The sequence below is a fragment of the Hypomesus nipponensis genome, chromosome 11, assembly GCF_054491055.1.
Source record: "Hypomesus nipponensis isolate SF chromosome 11, ASM5449105v1, whole genome shotgun sequence".
Lineage (NCBI taxonomy): Eukaryota > Metazoa > Chordata > Actinopteri > Osmeriformes > Osmeridae > Hypomesus > Hypomesus nipponensis.
In genome coordinates, this window is record NC_140371.1 from 22,232,132 (window position 1) to 22,255,636 (window position 23,505).

Below are 23,505 nucleotides of genomic sequence, written 5' to 3' on the forward strand. Positions count from 1 at the left end.
CCCGAATTAATCATATCAGCGGAATACAGGTAATTTAAGTAATCTGGAAGGTGTGCAAGATTTACATAAACTCAACAAAGCAAAATAAGTTTTTTAATCTTTTAATAACATCGGCAAAACAACGTATTTCTCACGACTTGATTCCTCTACTATTGGTCCCCAACAATAATCCTTCCTTAACAATATTTACAAACCATGAGGACAAAATTAGAATTTCTTTATTAACCTCTTGATTAGAAAATCTAATTTTTCAGAATGGGATTGAGACATCCCATGCTGTAGTGGAATGGATAAAACGTAACATTCTTGAGGGTTAACAGACATGAAGTTTGTACGCTACCTAGATGCAGTGAATCATCTCACGAGATAATAAAAACATTCTTAAACAAACAACAAGAGGTACACGCATGATTGCATACTAGCATGGAAAATAATTACAGTCAACAACTAGAGCATGTTCATGTTGAAGCACGACCTCATAACATTTTTAACCCGGCCCCAAACAACTAGGCTTAGGAATAACGAGAAGGAATGCAAATAACGAGAATCTAACGAGATGACATGCCCCTTTACATATTCCACATCTCAAACCAAAACAGCACATTCAAATGCCATGACCATACATTCAAATGACTCTACAAACATTAAAAGAGCCTTCAAATTATATTTCAGTGTAGATGCCTTTCGTCTCCAGAGAGAAATACATGTTGTTCTAGAATAAATAAGTACAGGAGACTGACAAAACCAACAGCAGATAAAAAATAAAAAATAAACTACAGCATCACCAAACAGGAAGAGAGTCAGAGAGAATTTGGGGTCAGAAGAAGCTGGTCTTCAGCTTGATTGTGGGAGCAGCTGGCACAGTGGGCGGGGCTTGCCTAGCAGCAGCCTTGGCCTTGCTGCTCGCCTGATTGGCCCGGACGGCCGCCTCGAGGCGGGTCTTCAGCCCAGGGGCTGCTCCAATCACAGTCTTGAAGGCGGCGGGGTAGAGGGGTCCGATCCGCATCAGGTTCTGCAGGGCAAAGTCATGCAGCCCTTTGGAGGTCTGGGGAGCTGAGGTGAAGTCGCTCTCGTCCAGCAGGTAAGAGATCAGGGTGGGAACAAGCAGAGCCAGGAGCTGCTCTCCTGTTGACATGTCAGAGACACACACAGACACACGGATGATGAGGAGAGATTGCAAGACAAGGGTGGATAAACATAAACAGAAAACAGGGACACCAGCAATGAACAGGATGCTATTAAAACACCCTAAGCCAAGGGATCCAGTATAGGATTCTCTAAGGTTAGTAGCAGCCTTGTGTGAAGGTGACAATGGGACTTTGTGTTTTTTAGGCTTGAGAAACCAGGGGGCAGTTTGTTGTGGGCGAACCCAGCTAACCCTACCACAGTAGGAACAGGCTCACATGGGCTAGGGTTAGAGTGGAGGCTGCTGAGAGGCCAGCCAGGCGCGGTCACAAGGAGAGTCACCAGAGGTGAACGCTTCAGAGCAGGTATGAGGAAACGCTGTCAGAGGGTAATCAGACACCTGCAGACGCAGCAGGCAGTTTAGCAGACCAGTTATCACAGCACACGCCTCCACCTTTGACAAACAGGCTGGCTGGGCAGAGAGCTACTGCAGCGACACCAACTGGACTGCAGGGCAGAGCCCAGAGACAAGCCCTCTCTGCTGGGCTGCAGGACCTAGAGACAAGCCCTCTCTGCTGGGCTGCAGGACCCAGAGACAAGCCCTCTCTGCTGGACTGGGCTTGTGAGCACTCCAAACAAGAAAACTAATCCTAAGATAAGGTGTTTTAATAGGCCAGTCTTACCACTGTAGGCCGGAGGAGAGAGACATGCACTTCTGAATCTCCCTTCTGGCACGAATAAACATCTCTCCGATTTAATCTAATGTCATCCTTCATTCAGCAGATGCTTTTAGGATATCTCATATTTTATTAGGAGGATATTTGAACCTTTGACCTCTTGGTGTGCAGTCCAATTGCTCTAACCACCGAGCCACACCTTCTCTTCCTCTGTGCTGCTCGCCTGAGGCAGGTTAAGTCCACTCACGGTTGTGTTCATCTCCCATGGCCACCAGGCCTTCCAGGGCCCTGACGCCCTCCTGGACACCCTGCAGCTCAGCTGGGCTGGCGGGCCGGCAGCGCTCCACCGCCCTCAGCTTCTCCACCACCACGGGGGCCAGGGCGTGGATGTAGGGCGTGGACACGGCCCTGCTCGATTGCTGGAACACGGACAGCAGCAGCTGGTAGCACCGGGCTTGGACCTGCAACAGCAAACCAGCCAGTCAGACCATCGCTAGCCTTGGGGAAAGATGATCTGGAGATTGTTGTCGTTTTGTTACTTTGAAGTGGTTTTAAATGTGTGTCTATATGCTCTGTGCTGTACCACAAACTGTGTCTCTGAGGGCAGAAACGTTGTGTAAGTTAGTGAGGCGGGAGAGAGAAGCTCCTGGACTAGTGTGTTGGAATGGACAGGCGGGAACTGAAACTGAACTGACCCAGACACCTCCACCCACACCAATTAGGAGTGTGGGGGTCATTCATGTGAGCTGTGAGTCAGCAGTGATCCTTGTGTGTGCAGCGAGTCCTACCCAGGGGTCGCTGGAGTTGAGAGCGTTGTGGAACAGGTCCATGCAGCCCTTCTGCAGGACGGAGACTCCAGCCAGCTCAGAGCTGGAGGACAGCAGGAACAGGGTGGTGGCTGTCAGCATGCTCACCTGGTCCATGTTGGGCCGGCTCTCATCTGGAGACACACAGGCAGGAGCAGCAGAGAGTGAGTGTGTGTGTGTGTGTGTGTGAGAGTATGAGAGTGTGTGTGTATGAGAGTGAGTATATGTATGTGTGTGTGTGTGTGTGTGTGTGTGTGTGAGAGTGAGTATATGTATGTGTGTGTGTGTGTGTGTGTGTGAGAATGCGTTACCTGGCTGGGCGTACTCCAACACAGAGGCCAGGCTGCTCCTGACCAGGCCGGTCCACTGGGTGTGTGTGGCGTCTCCGCGTGCCTGTGGGGAGGTGAGGATGCTCTTGATGGCCTGCAGGGAGGCAGACACGGGCGGAGGCACGGAGCCGTCGGCCGTGCGTACAGCTGTCTCCCTCAGCACGCCCGTGATCAGGAACATCACTGTGGGGAGGATGGTCATGCTGCCTGGACACACGGGGAGGAAACATCTGTGTACCTGGTTTCCTGCTCTCCTAACACACCAACACATTTCCATAATCTCCCTTCTTGTGGCTGTTGTGTTATAGACCCAGACTGTTGTGGTATAGACTCAGCCTGTTGTGGTATAGACCCAGCCTGTTGTGTTATAGACTCAGCCTGTTGTGGTATAGACCCAGCCTGTTGTGTTATAGACTCAGCCTGTTGTGGTATAGACCCAGCCTGTTGTGGTATAGACCCAGCCTGTTGTGTTATAGACTCAGCCTGTTGTGGTATAGACCCAGCCTGTTGTGTTATAGACTCAGCCTGTTGTGTTATAGACCCAGCCTGTTGTGGTATAGACTCAGCCTGTTGTGGTATAGACCCAGCCTGTTGTGTTATAGACTCAGCCTGTTGTGGTATAGACCCAGCCTGTTGTGTTATAGACTCAGCCTGTTGTGGTATAGACCCAGCCTGTTGTGGTATAGACCCAGCCTGTTGTGTTATAGACTCAGCCTGTTGTGGTATAGACCCAGCCTGTTGTGTTATAGACCCAGACTGTTGTGGTATAGACTCAGCCTGTTGTGGTATAGACCCAGCCTGTTGTGTTATAGACTCAGCCTGTTGTGGTATAGACCCAGCCTGTTGTGTTATAGACTCAGCCTGTTGTGGTATAGACCCAGCCTGTTGTGGTATAGACCCAGCCTGTTGTGTTATAGACTCAGCCTGTTGTGGTATAGACCCAGCCTGTTGTGTTATAGACTCAGCCTGTTGTGTTATAGACTCAGCCTGTTGTGTTATAGACTCAGCCTGTTGTGTTATAGACCCAGCCTGTTGTGGTATAGACCCAGACTGTTGTGGTATAAACCCAGCCTGTTGTGTTATAGACCCAGCCTGTTGTGGTATAGACCCAGCCTGTTGTGTTATAGACTCAGCCTGTTGTGTTATAGACCCAGCCTGTTGTGTTATAGACCCAGCCTGTTGTGGTATAGACCCAGCCTATTGTGGTATAGACCCGGTCATTCGTAACGGATCAGCTAACAGACAGCCCGGAACATCAAACCTCATCAGAAGTTTTATTGGATGAGGGGTCCAAGGAAAAACATGGTTTGGAGTCTAACTTTCTCCCAGGTGAGGCAAGTGTATCCCTGTGTGTGTGTGTGTGTGTATCCCTGTGTGTGTGTGTGTCCCACCTGCGGGGGAGCAGAGCGAGGGCAGCTCAGCCAGGATGGAGACAGTGTGGGCCACCAGACGAGCGCCCTCCGGTGGCAGGCGTTGGGTCTGCGGGGGCGCGCGGTTGGGGGACTCGCTGACCCGGGTGTTGAGCTGGGGCAGGTGGCGCACCAGGATGAACACCAGCAACTCCATAGCAGCAAACACCAGGGACTTCCCCGGGATCAGCTCCCCAGTGTCGCCTCCCTCCCCCAGGGTCGAGGAGTCCTTCTCCCCCTCCTCCTTACCTGGAGGGTTCAAGTCACAAGTGAATCAGGTGTGTGGTGTGAGTGCAGCAGGTGTCTGTGAATCAGGAGTGTGTTTATCAGGTGTGTGTCAGGTGTATGAGGTGTGTGTGAGGTGTGTGTGTGTGTGTGAGGTGTGTGTGTGTCTGTGTATGTGTGTCAGGTGTGTGTGTCAGGTGTGTGTGTGTCAGGTGTCTGACCCTGGCTGTGCCGGCGCTGCAGCAGGTGGTCCAGAGCAGCTCTGATGGTCTCCTGGACCACAGCGGTCACCTGCAGCTGGACCGCAGGAGGGTCCCTGGTCAGCAGCAGCCTGTGTAGCACGTTCAGCAGCTCCACAGCCAGCAGCTACAACACACACACACACACAAACACACACAAGCCTTTAGGAGCAATGATGATATCATAATTATAAAAAACTAGAATTATTTGGAGCTCCTGCCCTCCCTCTCTCTCTCCATACCTGGTCCTGTGCTATGTGTGTCTTGGCGAGGGGTGAGTCCAGCAGCGTGCACAGGGCCAGCAGGCAGGACATCACGTGCTCCAGAGGCTCCTCCGGCCGGGGGAAACACAGGAACTCGATACTGACGCCTGAGAGACAGTCGTGGGGCTCAAATCAATGTCTGAATTTCAACATACACAATACAATTCACAATTGTCTTGCTTGTTTCATGGTGGGTTAATGCAATTCTTGGTGAGGCTGTAGTAAAAAAAAGGTTTTCAAAGAATTGTTTAGAAAAAAAAATTCTAAAGGTTGTAAAAATGTTTTGAAAAAAACGTTTCAAAAGGTTGAAATATATTTGCAATAAAAAAAGGGTTAGCATCATTGATGAGTACTTGATGAAGACTCTACTAAACTCTGTTGTACTCTGCTCATCTTTAATCTACAAAACTTTCAGAAGGGTTGAAAAATATTTTATATAAAAAGTTTTGAAAGGGTTGAAAAAAGCATGTAATGTAAGGTAATGTAAAAAAAATTTAAGGGTGAAAATATATTTGCGATTGATTTAAAAAAACAGGTTAGCCTCATTGATGAGTACTTGATGAGGACTCTACTGTACTCTATTGCAGGGATCGCAACTAACTAATAGAATCATTAAATATGGAGCTCTCACCTAGCATGAGATGCATCCGGTCCTCGACCAGCTCATCAAAGCTCTTGGAGGGACTGGGGGGTTCGTGGTGGGGGAGGGCTGGGGTGCTGGGGGCCCTGGACTGAGGGAGGGCTGGGGTTCCGGGGGCCCTGGGGGGTAGGGGGGACCCCCCGGGTTCCTCGCTGGCCCCAAACCCGGTGGTGAGGAGCCAGAGGGCTGCAGCATGGAGCACCGGGGCCCAGGAGCTGCGGTAATGGAGCCGAGCTGTGTCAATGGTCTCTGGGGTGTAGAACGCCCCACCTGGACACACACACACAGACACACACACAGAGATACACACACACACACACAGACCGGTTTTTAAGATAAACAATGACTGTTGCGTGAGTATGTGTGTATCTGTGTGTGTGTATCTGTGTGAGTGTGTGTGTGAGTATCTGTGTGTGTGTATCAGTGTGTGTGTGTGAGTGCCCACCGTCGGGCGGCAGCTGAGAGGAGAACTCAGCGGGCAGGGTGAGCAGGGCGTGGTCCTGCAGCATGGCCAACCACAGCCTGCTGAGGGCAGCCAGCTCAGGCTGCACCAGGGTGACCAGGCTGTCTGGGGGGAGCACCCCTGCCCCCTCGTCCTCGTCCTCGTCCTCCTCCCCCCGTGCCCGGCGTGCCGGCATGCTCTCTGCCTCCTTCTTTATCTTCATGGCCACCACATACACCTGGGGGAGGCAGGGGATCAGGCTAGAGGACTACAGTTTAGAGCAAAAGGGTTGAAAAGACTACATCTCCCATACATACACCTGAGGGAGAAACGTGTTCAGTCATGCTCAGTCGTGCTGTGCATGCGCTAGTTCTTCATAAACATGAAAGTAATTTAATGTCCTACAAAAACACAAATAAGAGGACTACAATCAACAGTAAAAAGGTAGAAAAGACTACATCTCCCATCTGACCTCGGCCCAGGCTTTCAGCACTGCCAGCTTCTCCATGGTGGTGGCGCTCTCGCTGTACAGCTGGCTGGAGCCCTTCCCAGCCTGCACCTTGTCCAGAGACGACACCAGCAGGTTGTGGACACGGCGCAGGTCATTCAGGTCACTGACCACACCACTGCCGATCCACGTGCTGCACACCTGCACACACACACACACACACACACACAGGCACACACACACACGCATACAAACACACGTGCACGTCAAGGTGACAGGTCTGTCAATCGTTTATGAGATGACCTTCTCCAGTAGCAAACATGTGCCCTGTTTCTACAGTTTATAAATATAAACCTGTCTCTTGAAAGCCAGAGAAACCATAGGAGCTTCGTTCAGAAAAACCTTCAAGGACGGAATCCTGTGTTTTCTCCTGGAAGGAACGCAATGAACTCGTAACCAGAGAGACAGAAGGAAACGGCTCATAGAGAGGGAGGAAGACAGAGAGGGAGGGAGAGCGAGCGGCCGAGAGACATAGACAGAGTGCTAAAAAGAGAGAGGGGTTACAGTGAGGAGTGATTGTGTTCCAGACAGGTATATTCACCGCCGCCCACGGCCTCTCATCCTCTACACGACTCACAGAGCAGCAGAGCAGCAGGAACACAGCGAGCCTGACGGCTCTTCAGCAGGATGACTCACCCTGCGGAGCCAGGAGGGTTAGCTGCTGCTTCTGCTGCTGCTGCGAGCAGGGCAGGGCGGACAGCCCTATCCAGCCTCACACCACACCTACGCCCAGGGCTGGTGCTGCTGTGTGGGTGAGGGTGTGTGAGGGTGTGTGGGTGTGGGTGAGGTTGTGTGTGTGTGTGGGTGTGTGTGTGTGTGTGGGTGTGTGTGAGGGTGTGTGGGACAGGGGCGTACAGAAACTCGTACCTGGCAGGCCTTGGCGGTGATGTCAGACGGTGTGTCCGGGGAAAACGCCGGTCTCAGAGCCGCGCCCACCTGTGAGTGTGGAAGATGGGGGGGGGGGGGGGGTCAGTGAGAGAGAACGTTCGTCTCCTGTTAGTGATTCATTTGACGGCCATCAAAGTCCCGTGTGAGCTGTGATGAAGTCACATGTGAGCTGTGATGAAGTCACGTGTGAGCTGTGATGAAGTCACGTGTGAGCTGTGATGAAGTCACGTGTGAGCTGTGATGAAGTCACGTGTGAGCTGTGATGAAGTCACGTGTGAGCTGTGATGAAGTCACGTGTGAGCTGTGATGAAGTCACGTGTGAGCTGTGATGAACTCACGTTGGCCTGGTACTGCTCCAGGATCACGTGTCCCGGGAACTCGGGCTCCGGCACGGACGCAAACTTCTTGATGATGTCCTCCAGAGCCTGCAGGCCGGCCGTGCGGAGCTGGCTGCTGTGGTCAGTGGCAGCCATGAAGGACATGCGGATCAGATCAGACAGGTGCAGCACCAACAGGTCACCTGTGGGAGGGGGAAGGCTTCACATTCCATTTACATTCATTTGTTTTAGCAAACTGTAACTGGAGGTTCGGAGGGAATGCGTTTAGTTGAGTTTAAACTTGCAACTGAAGTGAGAGTTGAAGCCTCATCATGGGGAGGCGTTGTTTGCTAAATCTGGACAATGAGTTCAAGATCATAACCTGACTCACATAGCAGGCCTGCTAAACGGTTGTGTTCTCAGAGAACCTTATATAAACACCAGGCTCTCTCCACTGCCAGGAGGATGAAACCTTGACGCTCAGCTTACTTATCTATAGCCTGTTCCCCTGGTTTAAATACAGCTCCTTCAAACGAAGCTTCTTCACTACTACTCACTGTTCACACATCAGAGTCTGTCTCAATACCAGGAGAGACAGAGGTGGGGAGAGAGAGAGGTGGGGAGAGAGAGAGGTGGGGAGAGAGAGAGGTGGGGAGAGAGAGAGAGAGAGAGAGAGAGAAAGAAGGAGAAAGAAAGAGAGAGAGAAAGAGAGAGAGAGCAAGAGGGAGGGAGAGAGAGAGTTGGGGAGAGAGAGAAAGAAGGAGAGAGAGAGAGAGAGAGAGCAAGAGGGAGGGAGGGAGGGAGAGAGAGAGAGAGAGGGAGGGAGAGAGAGAGAGGGAGAGAGCCAAACGGCTGAAAAGACAGAAGACTTCCAACCCTCCAGCTCCAGCAGTCTGAGAGGCCTCTCTACCTTTGGGGTCCTTGGCCTTGGCAGCGCGGGCAGCAGCCAGGTCAAAGTGGTTCTTGGGGTCGTGTTCACACAGCAGGATGATGCGACACAGACAGTCGGCTGCAAACACCCGCGTCACCCAGCGGGGCGCCACTGACGGCTTGGCCTTGTCCTCCTCGCCCAGGGACGTGAACATGATGTCATCGTCCATCTCATCCTTCTTCTCAGAGTCCTCCTCGTCCTTCCCGCGGTCCAGAGGGACCACAGCGCCCCCTACTTCTACACAGGGGGGGCACAGCGACACACAGTAAACACCTGGGACTCACACTATGCACCAACTCCACCGAAAGCAAATTCCCCGTATGTGTAAACTTACTTAGCAATAAACCAGACTCTGATTCAGAGAACACGGCTAAACAAAATACATCTGATCGGATTAAAACGTTGGCGATGCCAGCGATGTCGCTGGTCAGGGTCACATGACTGGTCACATGACTGGTCACACAACTCACCCGTGGTGGCAGCCAGGACGTCCTTACAGAGCTTCAGCCAATGGGAGAGCTTCTCCACCGCCAAGGAGGACAGCATGTGACCCAGGGTGTCGTGGATGTCGGAGCACAGCTTCCTGTCGGTCTCTCGGTCCAGCATGCCGAACAGAACGCCCTCCAGACCCGTCTCTGTGATGTTCAGCTCTGCAGCAGCGAGCACAGGACACAAGCAGCGTCACAACAAGCACAGCACCTCAGATCATTCAGACGTAGTCGTGAATTTGCTGTGGTGACAACTTGTAATGTTTTTACATGTTGGGGTTAGACACAGTCAGGACAGTACCAGACCCAGGTCAGGGTTAGACACAGTCAGGACAGTACCAGACCCAGGTCAGGGTTAGACACAGTCAGGACAGTACCAGACCCAGGTCAGGGTTAGACACAGTCAGGACAGTACCAGACCCAGGTCAGGGTTAGACACAGTCAGGACAGCACCAGACCCAGGTCAGGGTTAGACACAGTCAGGACAGTACCAGACCCAGGTCAGGGTTAGACACAGTCAGGACAGTACCAGACCCAGGTCAGGGTTAGACACAGTCAGGACAGTACCAGACCCAGGTCAGGGTTAGACACAGTCAGGACAGTACCAGACCCAGGTCAGGGTTAGACACAGTCAGGACAGCACCAGACCCAGGTCAGGGTTAGACACAGTCAGGACAGTACCAGACCCAGGTCAGGGTTAGACACAGTCAGGACAGTACCAGACCCAGGTCAGGGTTAGACACAGTCAGGACAGTACCAGACCCAGGTCAGGGTTAGACACAGTCAGGACAGTACCAGACCCAGGTCAGGGTTAGACACAGTCAGGACAGTACCAGACCCAGGTGGGCTACTCACTGAGGGGGCTGCTGCTCTTGGGGTCCCCGGCCTTCCTGGCCAGACTCATGGCGTACTCACACACCTCTGCAGCCTCCCTCTGGGCCAGCTGCCTCAGGCAGGCCACGGCGGCACGCCGCAGGAGCAGGTGAGAGCTGCACAGGTGCACCTGACACACACACACACACATCACTTGCCCTCACTATAAACCCCTCAAACCCTCTGAAAAAACATTAAGTTATGGAACACAGCTAGTTAAACAAGCTCACACACAAACACACACACACACACAGCCTTACACAACACACACACACACACCTTCTTCCACAACACACACACACACCCACACAGACAGCCTTACACAGAGGCATGGCACCAGGCTGGACAGGTTGACGTGGCGAGGGGCAAACATGTGCAGCTGCTGCAGACAGGAGATGGCAGCCGCCTGCACCAGGGAGTCCGAGTGATCCTGCATGATGGCACAGCCCACCAGACACGACGAGCGGATGGTAGAGATGGTGGCTCCGTTACCTGGTCACACACACACAGACACACACACAGACGATAGAGCTTTCTGCTCAGTCGGTCACAAACGGCCCAGATCTCGTCTCAGAACAAGCAGGAACCGTCCACCGCCCCCTTCTGGCCGGACAGAGGAACAGCAGGTAGAGTTACCCTGCAGCTCGGGGCCCACGGTGGTGATGAGGGCCCCCAGGCAGCGGCCCAGGCACTGGTGCACCTCGGTGTGGGAGGGGGGCACGCTGAGGAGCAGGGTGAGCACCAGGGACAGGGTGGGCTCCACGTAGCCCCGGTACATGGGCCCGCTGGAGTCCACGATCAGAGCCAGCGAGTGCAGCGCCCAGGTCTGCAGACACAGGGAGGGGGAGGGTCACGGGCTGGACACTACGGACGGGTTTGGTCGACCGTGAAACACAGCTGTGAACTCTGAAACAGTTCTGAGTGGGGATATATGTAGAGAGAGATAGAGATAAAGAGACAGACAGAGAGAGAGAGAGATAAAGAGAGAGAGGGAGGAAGAGATATAAAGAAACAGACAGAGAGACAGAGAGAGAGAGTGAGAGATATAAAGAGATACAAAGAGAGAGAGAGATATAAAGAGAGCAAGAGACAGAGACAGTGTGTGGTCCTCACCTGGACCTCATGGGAGCTGCCGTCCTGGGCCAGGGCCAGCAGGATGCTCACGCTGGTCTTCAGGTGCTGCCCTGAGCCAATCCCGCCCACGTAGCGATGCAGGCAGCCCAGAGCCAGGGAGTGACCTGTCCTGGAGACCACGTCACGGGCTGACTTCAGCCTGCACACACACACAAACACAGACACACGCACACACACACACACACACACACACACACACACACACACACACACGGGATTAAGATGGAGAACACACTCCAGAACACTCTTATCCATCTCCTAAGAAAACACCAAACACCCTTTCATCCCAGTTCAGAGGATAGTGTGAGAATAGCTCAGTGGTTAGAGCACTCGACCACAGATCAAGAGGCCTCAGGTTCAGATCCCCCCGCCGTTAGATGACCACAGTACACTACGCCCCAGCAGCAGGGAGCAGGGAGCAGGGGCGTGGTGCGTACTTGTCGAAGCTGTACTGAGCCATCCTGGCGATGAAGGTGGCCTCTCCCACCACCTGGGCCATCCTGCCCAGGGCCTCCCCAGCCGCACAGCGCAGGATGGGGTTAGGGTTGTCCAGAGCCCCCATCACCAGGGCCAGCGCAGACTTCCTCACCTCCTCAGGACCCAGCGTGCTCTTGTTCTCTGCCAGACCCTGCACACAGGGAAGCCACATGTTACTCATCCACAGAATGACTCATCCACAGTATGACTCATCCACAGTATGACTCATCCACAGTATGACTCATCCACAGTATGACTCATCCACAGAATGACTCATCCACAGAATGACTCATCCACAGAATGACTCATCCACAGTATGACTCATCCACAGTATGACTCATCCACAGAATGACTCATCCACAGAATGACTCATCCACAGAACCCCCTTTCTGTCTGTGAGCCCCAGGTTCTCTCCCATCAACAGTGGGCTTCACAGCCACCAAGCGATTGGATCTATTAATCTCAAAACATCTTAAAAGTTGTATTGGTTTTGTGGAAGCGATGTACAAGCAGGGCTTGTGAACAGTCAGGTCAAGGGTCAAGGGAAGGAGGCTGCTTGGCACTGAGATGCAGAACAGGAAGTTCCTCACCTTCAGAACACTCAGAACAGGAAGTTCCTCACCTTCAGAACACTCAGAACAGGAAGTTCCTCACCTTCAGAGCACTCAGAACAGGAAGTTCCTCACCTTCAGAACACTCAGAACAGGAAGTTCCTCACCTTCAGAACACTCAGAACAGGAAGTTCCTCACCTTCAGAGCACTCAGAACAGGAAGTTCCTCACCTTCAGAGCACTCAGAACCGCAGTGAAGATGTTCAGCTGGACCGCCTGCTGGCGAACCCCCTTGGCCTGCTTTATACACTCTGCAAAGTGGTCCAGCATCTGCAGCCTGACACACACACACACACCAGATGAATCACAGCAGGCCAGATCATCCCTCTCCTCCCCCGCTAACAGCCAGGTGTGACCTCCCCCCCCCCCCCCCCAGCAGCATCACCTGTGCTTGAAGGAGACATGAGGGAACACCACGCCGAACAGGGCCACAGAGGCGTCGATGACGGACACGCCCAGGGGGAGGGGCCCGGGGATAGCCTCGCCCACGGGCACTCTCAGGTAGATGGAGGAGGGGTCGTGCTCCAGGGCCCCACTGCCAGACGCGCTGTTGGGCTGGAGCTACACAGGAACCATGGCAACACAAATGACACCAACGCCTCCCGTGAGGACACTGTGGAAAACAGCTGTGTGTTCTTTCTACACCGTGCGGAGGACGCTAACAACAGTGACTCCTGGAGACTTGATAAACTTGGATTCTACCTCTGGCTGTGTGGATGCCAAGGGTTAGGGTTAGCTGTGCCCTGGCTGTGTGGATGTCAAGGTCTGAAAGACTGACTCGGGACAGTGTTTGTCTGGCAGAGGCTGTGAGGCAGAAGCTACCTTCTCCTCCTCCGCCCTCCCTCCCTCCCCCTCCCCCTCCCCCTCCCCCTCTCCCCCCTCCCCGTCTCCCTCCCTCCCCGTCTCCCTCCCTCCCCGTCTCCTCCTCTCCCCCTCTCCCTCTCCCTCTCCTCCCTCCCGTCTCCCTCCCTCCCTCCTCTACCTGATCCTCGATGCACTTGTGATCGGTCTCCTGCAGCCAGGAGCCCATGAGGACGCTGTCGTCGTAGTGACAGAGTGAGCGCAGCAGGGAGGTGGTGGTGTTGGCAGAGTTGTCTGTCAGGGTGAACTCAGCCACCAGCTCCCTCAGGAGAGCGTTGAAGCTGCCTGCACAGCAGGAGAGACAACAGCAGCACTCAGACACTTCAACACCACACACCACCTTCCACCCCAGCCTGGTGGGGCAGCCTGGTGGGGCAGCCTGGCGGAGCGCCAGTACTGACAAGGTGTCCTGGCTCATACTGGACCTTCGTATGTCTTGGGGGGCAGGAGAGCCAGGACGTCGTACAGCCTCAGTCTGACCATGGCAGCGCTGGCCTTCAGGTGGGCTCCATGGACCTTGATGACAGCAGGGACACTGGGGGAGACAGAGCAGCCTCAGACACCCTCACTGGGGGAGACAGAGCAGCCTCAGACACCCTCACTTCCCTCCACATCCTCCAGCACCAGCAGCTCTGGTGCACCTGACGGGCGTGGTCATGGCAACTCACTGTGACATCATGGTCATGGCTACTCACTGTGACATCATGGTCATGGCTACTCACTGTGACATCATGGTCATGGCTACTCACTGTGACATCATGGTCATGGCTACTCACTGTGACATCATGGTCATGGCTACTCACTGTGACATCATGGTCATGGCTACTCACTGTGACATCATGGTCATGGCTACTCACTGTGACATCATGGTCATGGCTACTCACTGTGACATCATGGTCATGGCTACTCACTGTGACATCATGGTCATGGCTACTCACTGTGACATCATGGTCATGGCTACTCACTGTGACATCATGGTCATGGCTACTCACTGTGACATCATGGTCATGGCTACTCACTGTGACATCATGGTCATGGCTACTCACTGTGACATCATGGTCATGGCTACTCACTGTGACATCATGGTCATGGCTACTCACTGTGACATCATGGTCATGGCTACTCACTGTGACATCATGGTCATGGCTACTCACTGTGACATCATGGTCATGGCTACTCACTGTGACATCATGGTCATGGCTACTCACTGTGACATCATGGTCATGGCTACTCACTGTGACATCATGGTCATGGCTACTCACTGTGACATCATGGTCATGGCTACTCACTGTGACATCATGGTCATGGCTACTCACTGTGACATCATGGTCATGGCTACTCACTGTGACATCATGGTCATGGCTACTCACTGTGACATCATGGTCATGGCTACTCACTGTGACATCATGGTCATGGCTACTCACTGTGACATCATGGTCATGGCACACTCTACAGGGGTCATCAGCCGGCGGATCACGTCCTCAGTCAGCAGCTCTGGACAGTGGGCCACAAAGCTCCGCATGGCTGGGGGGGGGGTACCATTAGCACTAGCACAACACCAGTGTGTATGTGTCTGTGTGTATGTGGAATAGTGTGTTTGATGTGGGTGTGAGTGTAACAGTGTGTGTTTGTGTGTGTGTGTGAGGGAGACTGTGTGTGTGGGAGAGAGTTTGTGTCCTCACCACAGAGGGCTCCAGCCCGGCCCTCCAGGGTGACCTGCCAGGAGAAGGAGTCTCCTCTGGCCTTCTCTGCCTCCAGCTCCTTCTGGGAGCGCGGGAACACATTCCTCCACAGCAGCAGCATCTTGGGCAGGTGGTAGCGCACCAGAGAGGGCCCTGCAGCATCACGACACCCCCATCACGACACCCCCATCACGACACCCCCATCACGACACCCCCATCACGACACCTCCATCACGACACCTCCATCACGACACCTCCATCACGACACCCCCATCACGACACCTCCATCACAACACCCCCATCACGACACCTCCATCACGACACCCCCATCACGACACCCCCATCAGGACACCCCCATCACAACACCCCCATCACAGGACTCACCCAGGGTCATCAGGGCTCCTAGCAGCAGCCAGCCAGCCTGGGTGCGCTGCAGGGACAGACGGCTGTTCTGGGCGGCAGTGCGCAGCAGATCCTCAGCTATGCTCACCACCAGCTACAGGAAACACAGAACAGCTCACAACAACTTTATTCAAACTCAAACAGGCTGTAAGACGAAGCTGTCAAGTAGGATGACGGTACGACAGGGGGAAGATGAAACTGTTGAATAAATAACGTTTACAAACAGGAATATCTGACGATTTCCCAGGGGAATCAGGACGGTACAAAGCAAAGCACAACAGCTGACCCAGGACACGCCCAGAGCACGGTGGCCGTCCAGGATCACCCACCTTGCCCTTGGAGTGTGGGATGCCCAGGGGGCACTGGTGCACCCCCCCCAGCAGGGCGGCCAGGGCCAAGCTGTACCCGCTCACGGCCTCGGGGGAGCTCCTCAGGGTGTTGATGCGCTCGGCGCAGCACTCCAGCAGCGGGGTCAGCTGATAGGGCAGCGCCACGGCAACGCAGCGCAGACACCAGGCGGCCGCCAGCCGGGCTGCCATGCTGGGATGCAGCAGCACCGACGTCACCGTCTCCAACAGGCCTGCAGGCCAGGACACATGTGGGATTATGATGCTAGGGGGGGTCTGTGTGTGTGTGTCCTACTGATCCAGGGCTCCTGTGTGTGTGTGTTTGTGTGTGTGTGTGTGTGTGTGTGGTGTGTGTCTTACCGACAGAGGGCTCCTGGATCAGGGGTGTGTGTGTGGTGTGTGTCTTACCGACAGAGGGCTCCTGGATCAGGGGTGAGGCCGTTGCGCTGAGGCTCTGGACGAGGCTGCCCAGCTCTTTAAGGGCACAGACCATGACGTGCTGACTGGCCGAAACATCAGCTGCCCCAGCCTTGCTCTCTCCACTGGTGTCACTCACTACTGCCTCTGAGGGAGGGAGGCAGGGAGGGAGGCAAGGAGGCAGGGAGGGAAGGAGGCTTAGTATGACTAATCATCAGTCAACTAAAGTCTATAATACATTTTAAAGATCCAGAAGAAAAAAAACTATAGCACATTGGGGTTCAAGTTTTTATTGGCAAATGCCTATTTAAAACATTGTAATTAGGAGCTCTAAGGCCAAAGTTTTAGGGTTGAGCAAGAACAATATCAGCTTAAATTTTTGAACCCAACCTTGTTTGAATGTTTTCAAATCCCTGTTAAAGAATGACCGAATAAATCTGACCCCAATGTGCCATCCCATCGTGCTGACGCAGCAGTGATGCGTTCACGAGGCCCCCGTCATCTCTGAGCCTAGTGAACCACACACTGCACAGCCTAGTGAACAACACACTGCCCAGTCTAGTGAACCCCACACTGCCCAGCCTAGTGAACCACACACTGCCCAGCCTAGTGAACCACACACTGCCCAGCCTAGCAGCTGAGCTTTGAGGAGTCCCTCCCCCCTGGACGTGAAAACACGTCTGCATCTGAACCGAACTTTAACATGCATCTCAGATTTTAATCGATCAAAGTTGAACCAGTGTTCTCAGTTTGAGACCCTTCCAGGGGCTGTGATGGTCAGTCACCATCCAGACTGAATCCTGAGAGCTCAGCTGCTTGTTTTACAGGAGAGATAGAGAGATAGAGAGACATAAAAGGTAGCATAGACCCACATCCTGCAGTTCAGAGGTTTCAAAGCAAATCACAGAGTAAGAATCATCAGAAACAAAAATAAAAATGTTTTAAAGATTTTGAAAATGAAATTGAGGTAGACTTGAGGAATATGCCGGAATATATTTTAATAACTTCATAAAAATGGCTTGCTTCTTCTGAGTGTGAGGAAGCTCAGTTAAAGGCAGGGTAGGCGTCCAAAGCACGCACAACATGACATCAACTGGCAGTAAGTCAGGATGCAGTAGCTTAAGCATGGCGTGTCTGTAGATACTATTTGAAGTGCACTGTGATGCACGACTACTCCGCCAAAAATAGGAAGAAAACAGATCTAGGTGAAAAACAAGAAGCTCTGGAGAACAAGCCAGGGGAACCCAGTTCACACGACAGAAGCAAACCACATGATTTAAAGATTATTTAAAAAAAAGTGTAAATCAAGAGGTAAAGAAAAACGAGATTTAAAACTGAATAAAAGTAACGAATGGAGGACGAGTACTTACTCTGTAATGCTCTGAACCGTGATACTTCCCCCCCATCTAGCTCCTTACCCACAGCCCTCATCTGTTTGCTGATAGCCTGGCAGATCTCCTTGCCGGCAGCAATCTGGGCCTTCTCCCCCATGAGTCCGCCCAGCGTGGCGCGCAGCATGAAGGAGACGCAGCGCCGGGAGTACACCGCCTCCACGTGCGTCTGCGTGGCCCGCGGGTGGGACACCAGGTCCAGGACGTGGGACAGGAAGGTGGCAAAGTTACGCTCCAGCCACTGCCCGCCCAGCGAGGTCACAAACACCACGTAGGCCTGGGGGGAGAGAGAGGGGAGAGGGAAGGGACATCTGTGAGGTTAACTGACTCATCACTGCTCGGAGGAGGGGGAGAGGGAGGGGAGGATCTCTCACCTGAGTGACTCCCACCCGCACCTCCCTGCTGACAGAGCCGCCCCCCTTCAGCATCTCTCCTCCGCTCTTCAGGAAGCCAGAGCCCCCGCGCAGGAAGCCGGTGGCCAGCAGCTCCAGCACCTCCTCCAGAGAGGCTCTCTTCACGTTCTGACGCATCACTGCAGGAACCACACTCACAACCTCAACCACTGGACCGCTTGACTCTGGCACACTTATACCTGGCTGAATGAGCCTTCAAATAAACAACACATGGTTGAAACTCACAAAATAAGTTCTAAAGGTTCTAAATTCTGAAAAAAGTTTCTGAAAAAAAGTTTCTAAAGGTTTAAAAAATATTTTCCCCAGAAAGTAAAGTAAAAGTAAAAAAAAAAAAAAAAAAAAAAAGGTTTTGAAAGGTTGCAATTATAGTATTCCTGGTGAATGTGCTGGGTATCTTTTTGTATTCATGTATTAACACGATGTGAGGTCCAGTTACCAGCGTGACACTAAAACAGGTAGTAGTATCACCAGACACCTCTCACCTGCTGCTTGCTTGGGCATCAGGGCTGTGGCCATCACAGAGCCCAGCAGCTTGGACACGGCCACGCGCACTCCGTAGTTGGAGCCCTCCAGGGCCTTGAAGCAGAGCGTGGCTACGTTCTCTAGCTCAGTGGTGCGCATGAACACGGCCTCATTCTGCAGCTCCAGCAGACACTGAGAGACGGACACATACGGACCCCAGAAATAACAACAGTCATCGTGCAGTATTTTGGTTTCAAGGTTGTTGGGTTTTTTTCATCAAGAGACAGAGAGAGAGACAAAGAGAGACAGACAGAAAGAGAGACAGACAGAGAGGGGGGGGGGGGGGGCGGGGGGAAGACATGCACCAAAGGGACCAAGTCAGAATCAACCCCAGGCCACTGTGGTAAAGCCTCAGCCTACATGGTCCCATCATTTAGGTAAAGTTACTATTATCAACTAGCATCTCAAATCAGGCAAAGAATCGCAACAGCGCTGTACAACGCCAAGTATTTCTGTAGGGACTGTAGCAACCGTAACTGATGCAGCTAGTCCCACCCTGTCACGTACCTTAGCGACAGCACAGCGCACAGCCATGGACCTGTCTGTGAGGAGGGAGCGAGCGTTCTTGTAGATGTCTCTGTGGCAGGAGGCCGCAGCCCCTCCCAGTCCATTCAGGACCTTCTGAAGGCTAATGAGGATTTCACCCCTGCCCTGAGACTACAGAGAGAGAGAGAGAGAGAGAGAGAGAGAGCGAGAGAGAGAGAGAGCGAGCGAGCGAGAGAGCGAGAGAGCGAAAGACAGAGACAGAGACAGAGAGAGAGGGGGGGGGGGGTGAAGAGAGAGAGAGTGAAGGAGAGTGAAAGGAGACCAGTAATTGAGAAGGCACATTCTTTCTCATGGCATCTTCTCTCCTCAACAAGACAACATGTGTCATTCCACACAGATTCCGAACTTCTATTGTTGACCATGACATGAGCTAATGATGTGGAATTTCAACCTGAGAAGGGCCCATACCTCGGCACTCTTTAACGCCTTCAGGAGATTGTTAATGGTGTCTGGAAAGGAGCTTCCCAGCATTCGACCCATCTTCTCATAAAAGGCCCCGACGCAGGCCACTGCAGCCCTGCAGAGCGAGAGTCACCACAGGGGGGAGGGAAAGAACAAATACATGTCAGACTTCCAACAAACAAGTTCAATTTTAGAAAGACTTCATCCCTAGCATGTGAACTCAAGAACATTTCACGACAAATGGTGCTGGTAGATGCGACAAGAAGATCATCACATAGAACTGCACATAAGCAGTGGATGACAGGTAGTGAAATTGTGAAATGAAACTAAGGACTTGCGATGGTCAGTAACTCACAGTTTAGTGGGCAAGTAGGCAGGAGTGTCATCCTTGCTTTTGATGATGTCATTACATTTGTCCAGTGTTTGGAAGACAGTGAAGGTGTCACCGATGCTGTAGAGGGTTGCTAGGTTTTTGGCCAGCAGTTTCCTCGTTGGGGGTCCAGGCGCGCTGCTGATCAATCCTGTCAGCTGTTCCACAAGCTTTTTCTGTTTCTCTTTCACGTCAACCTACCAGAAACAAATCGTCCAACGCATTTCAAGACTACTGTTGATCTAAAGTGTTTAAAGAACAGCATCAACAAACAACTACAGCATTTTGTATGCGAACGGAGATTGTAAAATTACCTTATTTGCTGCAACAAGAACCTTATCCAGGAAGCGGAGCCATTCAAAGATGAAAACGGGGCGTTTCGCCTCTGTGATTTGAGCAAGGGCATCTTCATTGAGCAGGAGACTGTGGGCTAACTCCATGGCAAGAACTCCAGAAATAGGGTCACGGTTCCTCTAGCGTCACAGCCGCACCTCTGAAAAGAACCCGTGGCATATCTGGGGATCTGTATTGTTTTACAACCACATCCTTCTATAGTACATATTGTAGCTAACAAAGCTAGCTAATGTTGCTAACGTTAGCTGCCTGAGTCAACTGGATATAGCTAGCTAGCAAACGAGGCAACAAAACAGCTTGACTAAGTAAAATAGGCGAACATTAAGAATGTATCAGCAAGCAATCAACCATTATATACTTTTAACTGCCTACCAGTAGCACCAATGACAATGCAGAGTAACCAAGTGACAGTGACACAGAACAACTGCAGACAGTCAAGAGAAAGCAGATACTACTGTACTAGCTTGCTAGGATAGCTCTGTTTTGATAGCTGTCCAACTTTGTTGGTTAGCACTGCTAGCAGCAAATACGCAAATGTTGTCCGAAACTAATACAGTCAACCATCTAAAACATATTACAAACACTTTAAGGAAAACAGGCAAACAATAAAAAAAGGAAATGTCATATTGTAGCTGTCTCTCCAACCTGTATGAATGACGAAAATGACAACACTTCCGGAATTGGGGTGTAGCAAGAAAAGTCTTCCGATGAGAATTCTACTGAAAACAGTATTTGATAAGATTTACAACATCTTAGACAAATTGTCGAATGTAAATATACATGTTCATACTAAAAAGGCTTAATTATTTATTTATTGTTCTTTTTTCGCTACAAAAGCAGTATTTATTATCCCAAGGAAATAAGTCAGGTACTAACTAAATTAGTCAAGTTTGTACCCAGATTCACGTTTGAACGTACCAAACAGCCGTCATAACCGGCACGACATGATAACAGAGACAATCTCTGATAATAATTTGAGTTTATTTTCGATTATATATTTGTTGTCTGACACATAAGCAAGGTCCGTCATGTCTGATGAAGAAGAGGATTATATGTCAGATGCGTTTCTTAGTAAAATGTGAGTATTTCAGTCTCGACAGATCATGTTAGCTAAAATTGAGTGGAAGGTTGATTCAGACGTATATTTTTTCTGCATAATAACGTAACAGATTTGTACGTACAAAACATTTTCATATATTTGTTGTTGCCTATCCTACAGACAAGATGTGAAGCCTGGAATCCCGATGGCTAAAAGATTGAAAGAGGCCATGAAGAAAGAGATACAGCACACGAAAAAGAACGTTGAGAACCGCCAGAAGACAATCAAGCAGCTGGAACAGGAGAGTCGAGAATCAGTACTTCAAAACACCCTCGGCAATGAAAACAAGGGATTTACTCTTCTGCAGAAGATGGGCTACAAAGCTGGACAGGGTCTCGGAAAGCAGGGTCAGTTCTAAATGGTTCCCCTGTTCTACCGTTAGATTCAAATCCACCTTGTATTTTTGCTAGGTCTTTAATTTAATTTCTTTTGCAGGGGCGGGGAGAGTTGAACCCATCCCACTGAACATAAAAATGGGTGAGTAATAAAATAGTTTGGCTAATTTTGTGCTAATGCTCAAATGTTTCCTCTGTCAATAAGATTTCCTGTTCAAATCAGACAGGAAGCGGATTGTAGGAGAGCCTACAAAACCTTGTGTGGAACTGCAGAGAGCAAGACTAGCTTCTTTATTACAGTATCTTTCTTTCACACCCCCTAGGTAGAGAAGGCATTGGGATGGAGGAGGTCAAGAAGAGGAAAGCTGAAGAGGAACTTCAGCACTATCATCAGAAAGTGAGGGCCAAACAAGAAAATGAGAAACAATCCATGGAAGACTATAGGTAAACACTACAGTGATGCTTTTCATTTAGTACGAAGGATGCATCATGTCTTATACAGGAAATCTTTTGAAAGGGGGGATGGTTAGATCATTCGACTGCAGATCACAAGGTTGCAGTTTCAAATCTACCCCTCCTTTCAGTCTGTCACCTAGGATATAATGAATACCTAAATGAATCAATACCTATATAAATAAATGAATACTTTATTATTATTACTATTAAAAGGCAAGTCATTTGAATTGTATACAGCATAGTGTATATGTGAATGCTAACGTTGTGATCTGTTTCCAGGGTAAGGGTGAGGTCAGAGAGAGAAGAGAGGAAGATTGAAGCAGACCTCAGGAGGAGTCAGCGGGCGTGCGAGCAACTTGACAATCAGAAGGTTCGACACATTCAGTCAGAGAAGTGTGGTAACACCATAATACATTTACATTTAGTCATTTAGCAGACGCTCTTATCCAGATCGACTTACAGTAAGTACAGGGACATTCCCTCCGAGGCAAGTAGGGTGAAGTGCCTTGCCCAGGACACAACTAGCCTGACTCCCTAACCGCTCAGCCATCTGACCCCCTCAACTCATTAAATCACAGAAGTGTGCTAATCAAATCAAACTACCAGATGCCCGAGAGTCACTGTATAAGATTGAATGCGCTTTCCACAAGCATCCTGCAAGATTGTGTCTCATTTAATTTTTTAGAGTGTCACTGTTCCAAGAGAAGACTGGTATTGGCCTAAAGTGGACCTTGAAGAGGAGAAAAACGAAGGGGAAGAAGAGGAGGAGGAAGAGGAGAAGGAGGAGGAGGAGGAAGTGGAAGATGCAGTGGAGTTGACGGTAAACACTTAAATCATTGTGTGCAGGTTTTAATTCATGTTAAATACAAACAGCCCATCTGTTTCACCTTAAACAGCCCTTTGAAACACCCCACTGGATAAGAGCCTAACTGATTATACTATTATTTAGGACTTAAATCAGGTGTAGTATCACCCCTAGAATGGATACAACACTACAATGTCATATTAATACAGTATATTGTCTTTGTCTAGTCCATGGACAAGCTACAGATTCTGACGTCCTATCTGAGGGGGGTACATTTTTACTGCATATGGTGTGGGACCACCTATAATGGTAAGCACGATAAACACATGTAGCTCCATGGATCTTTGTCCTCATCGTTGCTTTTGACCCTAATTTAATGTTACTATTGTGCTTTACAGATGAAGACGATCTGTGTTCAAACTGCCCAGGGGACACAGCAGCGGACCATGACTGACGTCCATCTCTTTCTGAACTTGTACATTGGAGAAAGTTTGACTGTGTGACTGTATACTGATCAAAGTTGTTTTTGAGGAACCCTCATTTTTGATAATACTGTAACAACTTCAGTTTTTCTATGTTTTGTTGTATATAAGCCTCTTCCGTTGTAAGAACATTTTTAAAACAAGTATTAAAGTGAGATTACATCTCATAGCAACCTGCTTGAATATAGCTGTGAACAGACTGGTGGGGCCATCTCCCTCGCATGGCATTGCTGACCTCT

The 23,505-nt window shown here is 50.9% G+C and overlaps 2 protein-coding genes across 5 annotated transcripts in view; one reads left to right on the plus strand and one right to left on the minus strand.

Moving 5' to 3' along the window:
- Positions 1–85: 85 nt before the first annotated feature.
- heatr5b (HEAT repeat containing 5B) overlaps positions 86–23,505 on the minus strand; it is a 41,221-nt gene continuing 17,801 nt past the window's right edge. The window contains exons 1-36 of one of the 4 annotated variants that reach the window (XM_084708905.1): positions 20,735–20,751; positions 20,050–20,228; positions 19,721–19,932; positions 19,372–19,480; positions 18,925–19,074; positions 18,378–18,549; positions 17,857–18,014; positions 17,462–17,759; positions 16,083–16,238; positions 15,657–15,907; positions 15,310–15,421; positions 14,926–15,078; positions 14,668–14,767; positions 13,669–13,778; positions 13,365–13,528; positions 12,768–12,943; positions 12,554–12,659; positions 11,732–11,922; positions 11,274–11,433; positions 10,797–10,986; positions 10,483–10,652; positions 10,143–10,290; positions 9,270–9,449; positions 8,779–9,036; positions 7,890–8,071; positions 7,531–7,599; positions 6,628–6,804; positions 6,159–6,393; positions 5,705–5,983; positions 5,053–5,180; positions 4,793–4,937; positions 4,329–4,595; positions 2,920–3,144; positions 2,591–2,742; positions 2,050–2,263; positions 86–1,125 (exon numbers count right to left, since the gene is read on the minus strand). In XM_084708905.1, the coding sequence (XP_084565031.1) occupies positions 818–1,125; positions 2,050–2,263; positions 2,591–2,742; positions 2,920–3,144; positions 4,329–4,595; positions 4,793–4,937; positions 5,053–5,180; positions 5,705–5,983; positions 6,159–6,393; positions 6,628–6,804; positions 7,531–7,599; positions 7,890–8,071; positions 8,779–9,036; positions 9,270–9,449; positions 10,143–10,290; positions 10,483–10,652; positions 10,797–10,986; positions 11,274–11,433; positions 11,732–11,922; positions 12,554–12,659; positions 12,768–12,943; positions 13,365–13,528; positions 13,669–13,778; positions 14,668–14,767; positions 14,926–15,078; positions 15,310–15,421; positions 15,657–15,907; positions 16,083–16,238; positions 17,462–17,759; positions 17,857–18,014; positions 18,378–18,549; positions 18,925–19,074; positions 19,372–19,480; positions 19,721–19,932; positions 20,050–20,175 (6,231 nt within the window). In that variant the 5' untranslated portion in view covers positions 20,176–20,228; positions 20,735–20,751 and the 3' untranslated portion in view covers positions 86–817. Of the gene's footprint in view, positions 1,126–2,049; positions 2,264–2,590; positions 2,743–2,919; positions 3,145–4,328; positions 4,596–4,792; positions 4,938–5,052; positions 5,181–5,704; positions 5,984–6,158; positions 6,394–6,627; positions 6,805–7,530; positions 7,600–7,889; positions 8,072–8,778; positions 9,037–9,269; positions 9,450–10,142; positions 10,291–10,482; positions 10,653–10,796; positions 10,987–11,273; positions 11,434–11,731; positions 11,923–12,553; positions 12,660–12,767; positions 12,944–13,364; positions 13,529–13,668; positions 13,779–14,667; positions 14,768–14,925; positions 15,079–15,309; positions 15,422–15,656; positions 15,908–16,082; positions 16,239–17,461; positions 17,760–17,856; positions 18,015–18,377; positions 18,550–18,924; positions 19,075–19,371; positions 19,481–19,720; positions 19,933–20,049; positions 20,229–20,461; positions 20,696–20,734; positions 20,752–23,505 lie in introns of those variants that run through there. The other 3 variants (XM_084708904.1, XM_084708903.1, XM_084708908.1) reach the window with 3 other exon arrangements.
- On the plus strand, positions 20,992–23,433 carry gpatch11 (G patch domain containing 11). Its single transcript, XM_084708909.1, has 8 exons — positions 20,992–21,167; positions 21,309–21,535; positions 21,624–21,665; positions 21,847–21,967; positions 22,259–22,349; positions 22,665–22,799; positions 23,012–23,093; positions 23,183–23,433. The coding sequence occupies exons 1-8, from the start codon at positions 21,118–21,120 to the stop codon at positions 23,236–23,238; spliced, it is 804 nt and encodes a 267-aa protein (XP_084565035.1). The 5' UTR covers positions 20,992–21,117; the 3' UTR covers positions 23,239–23,433.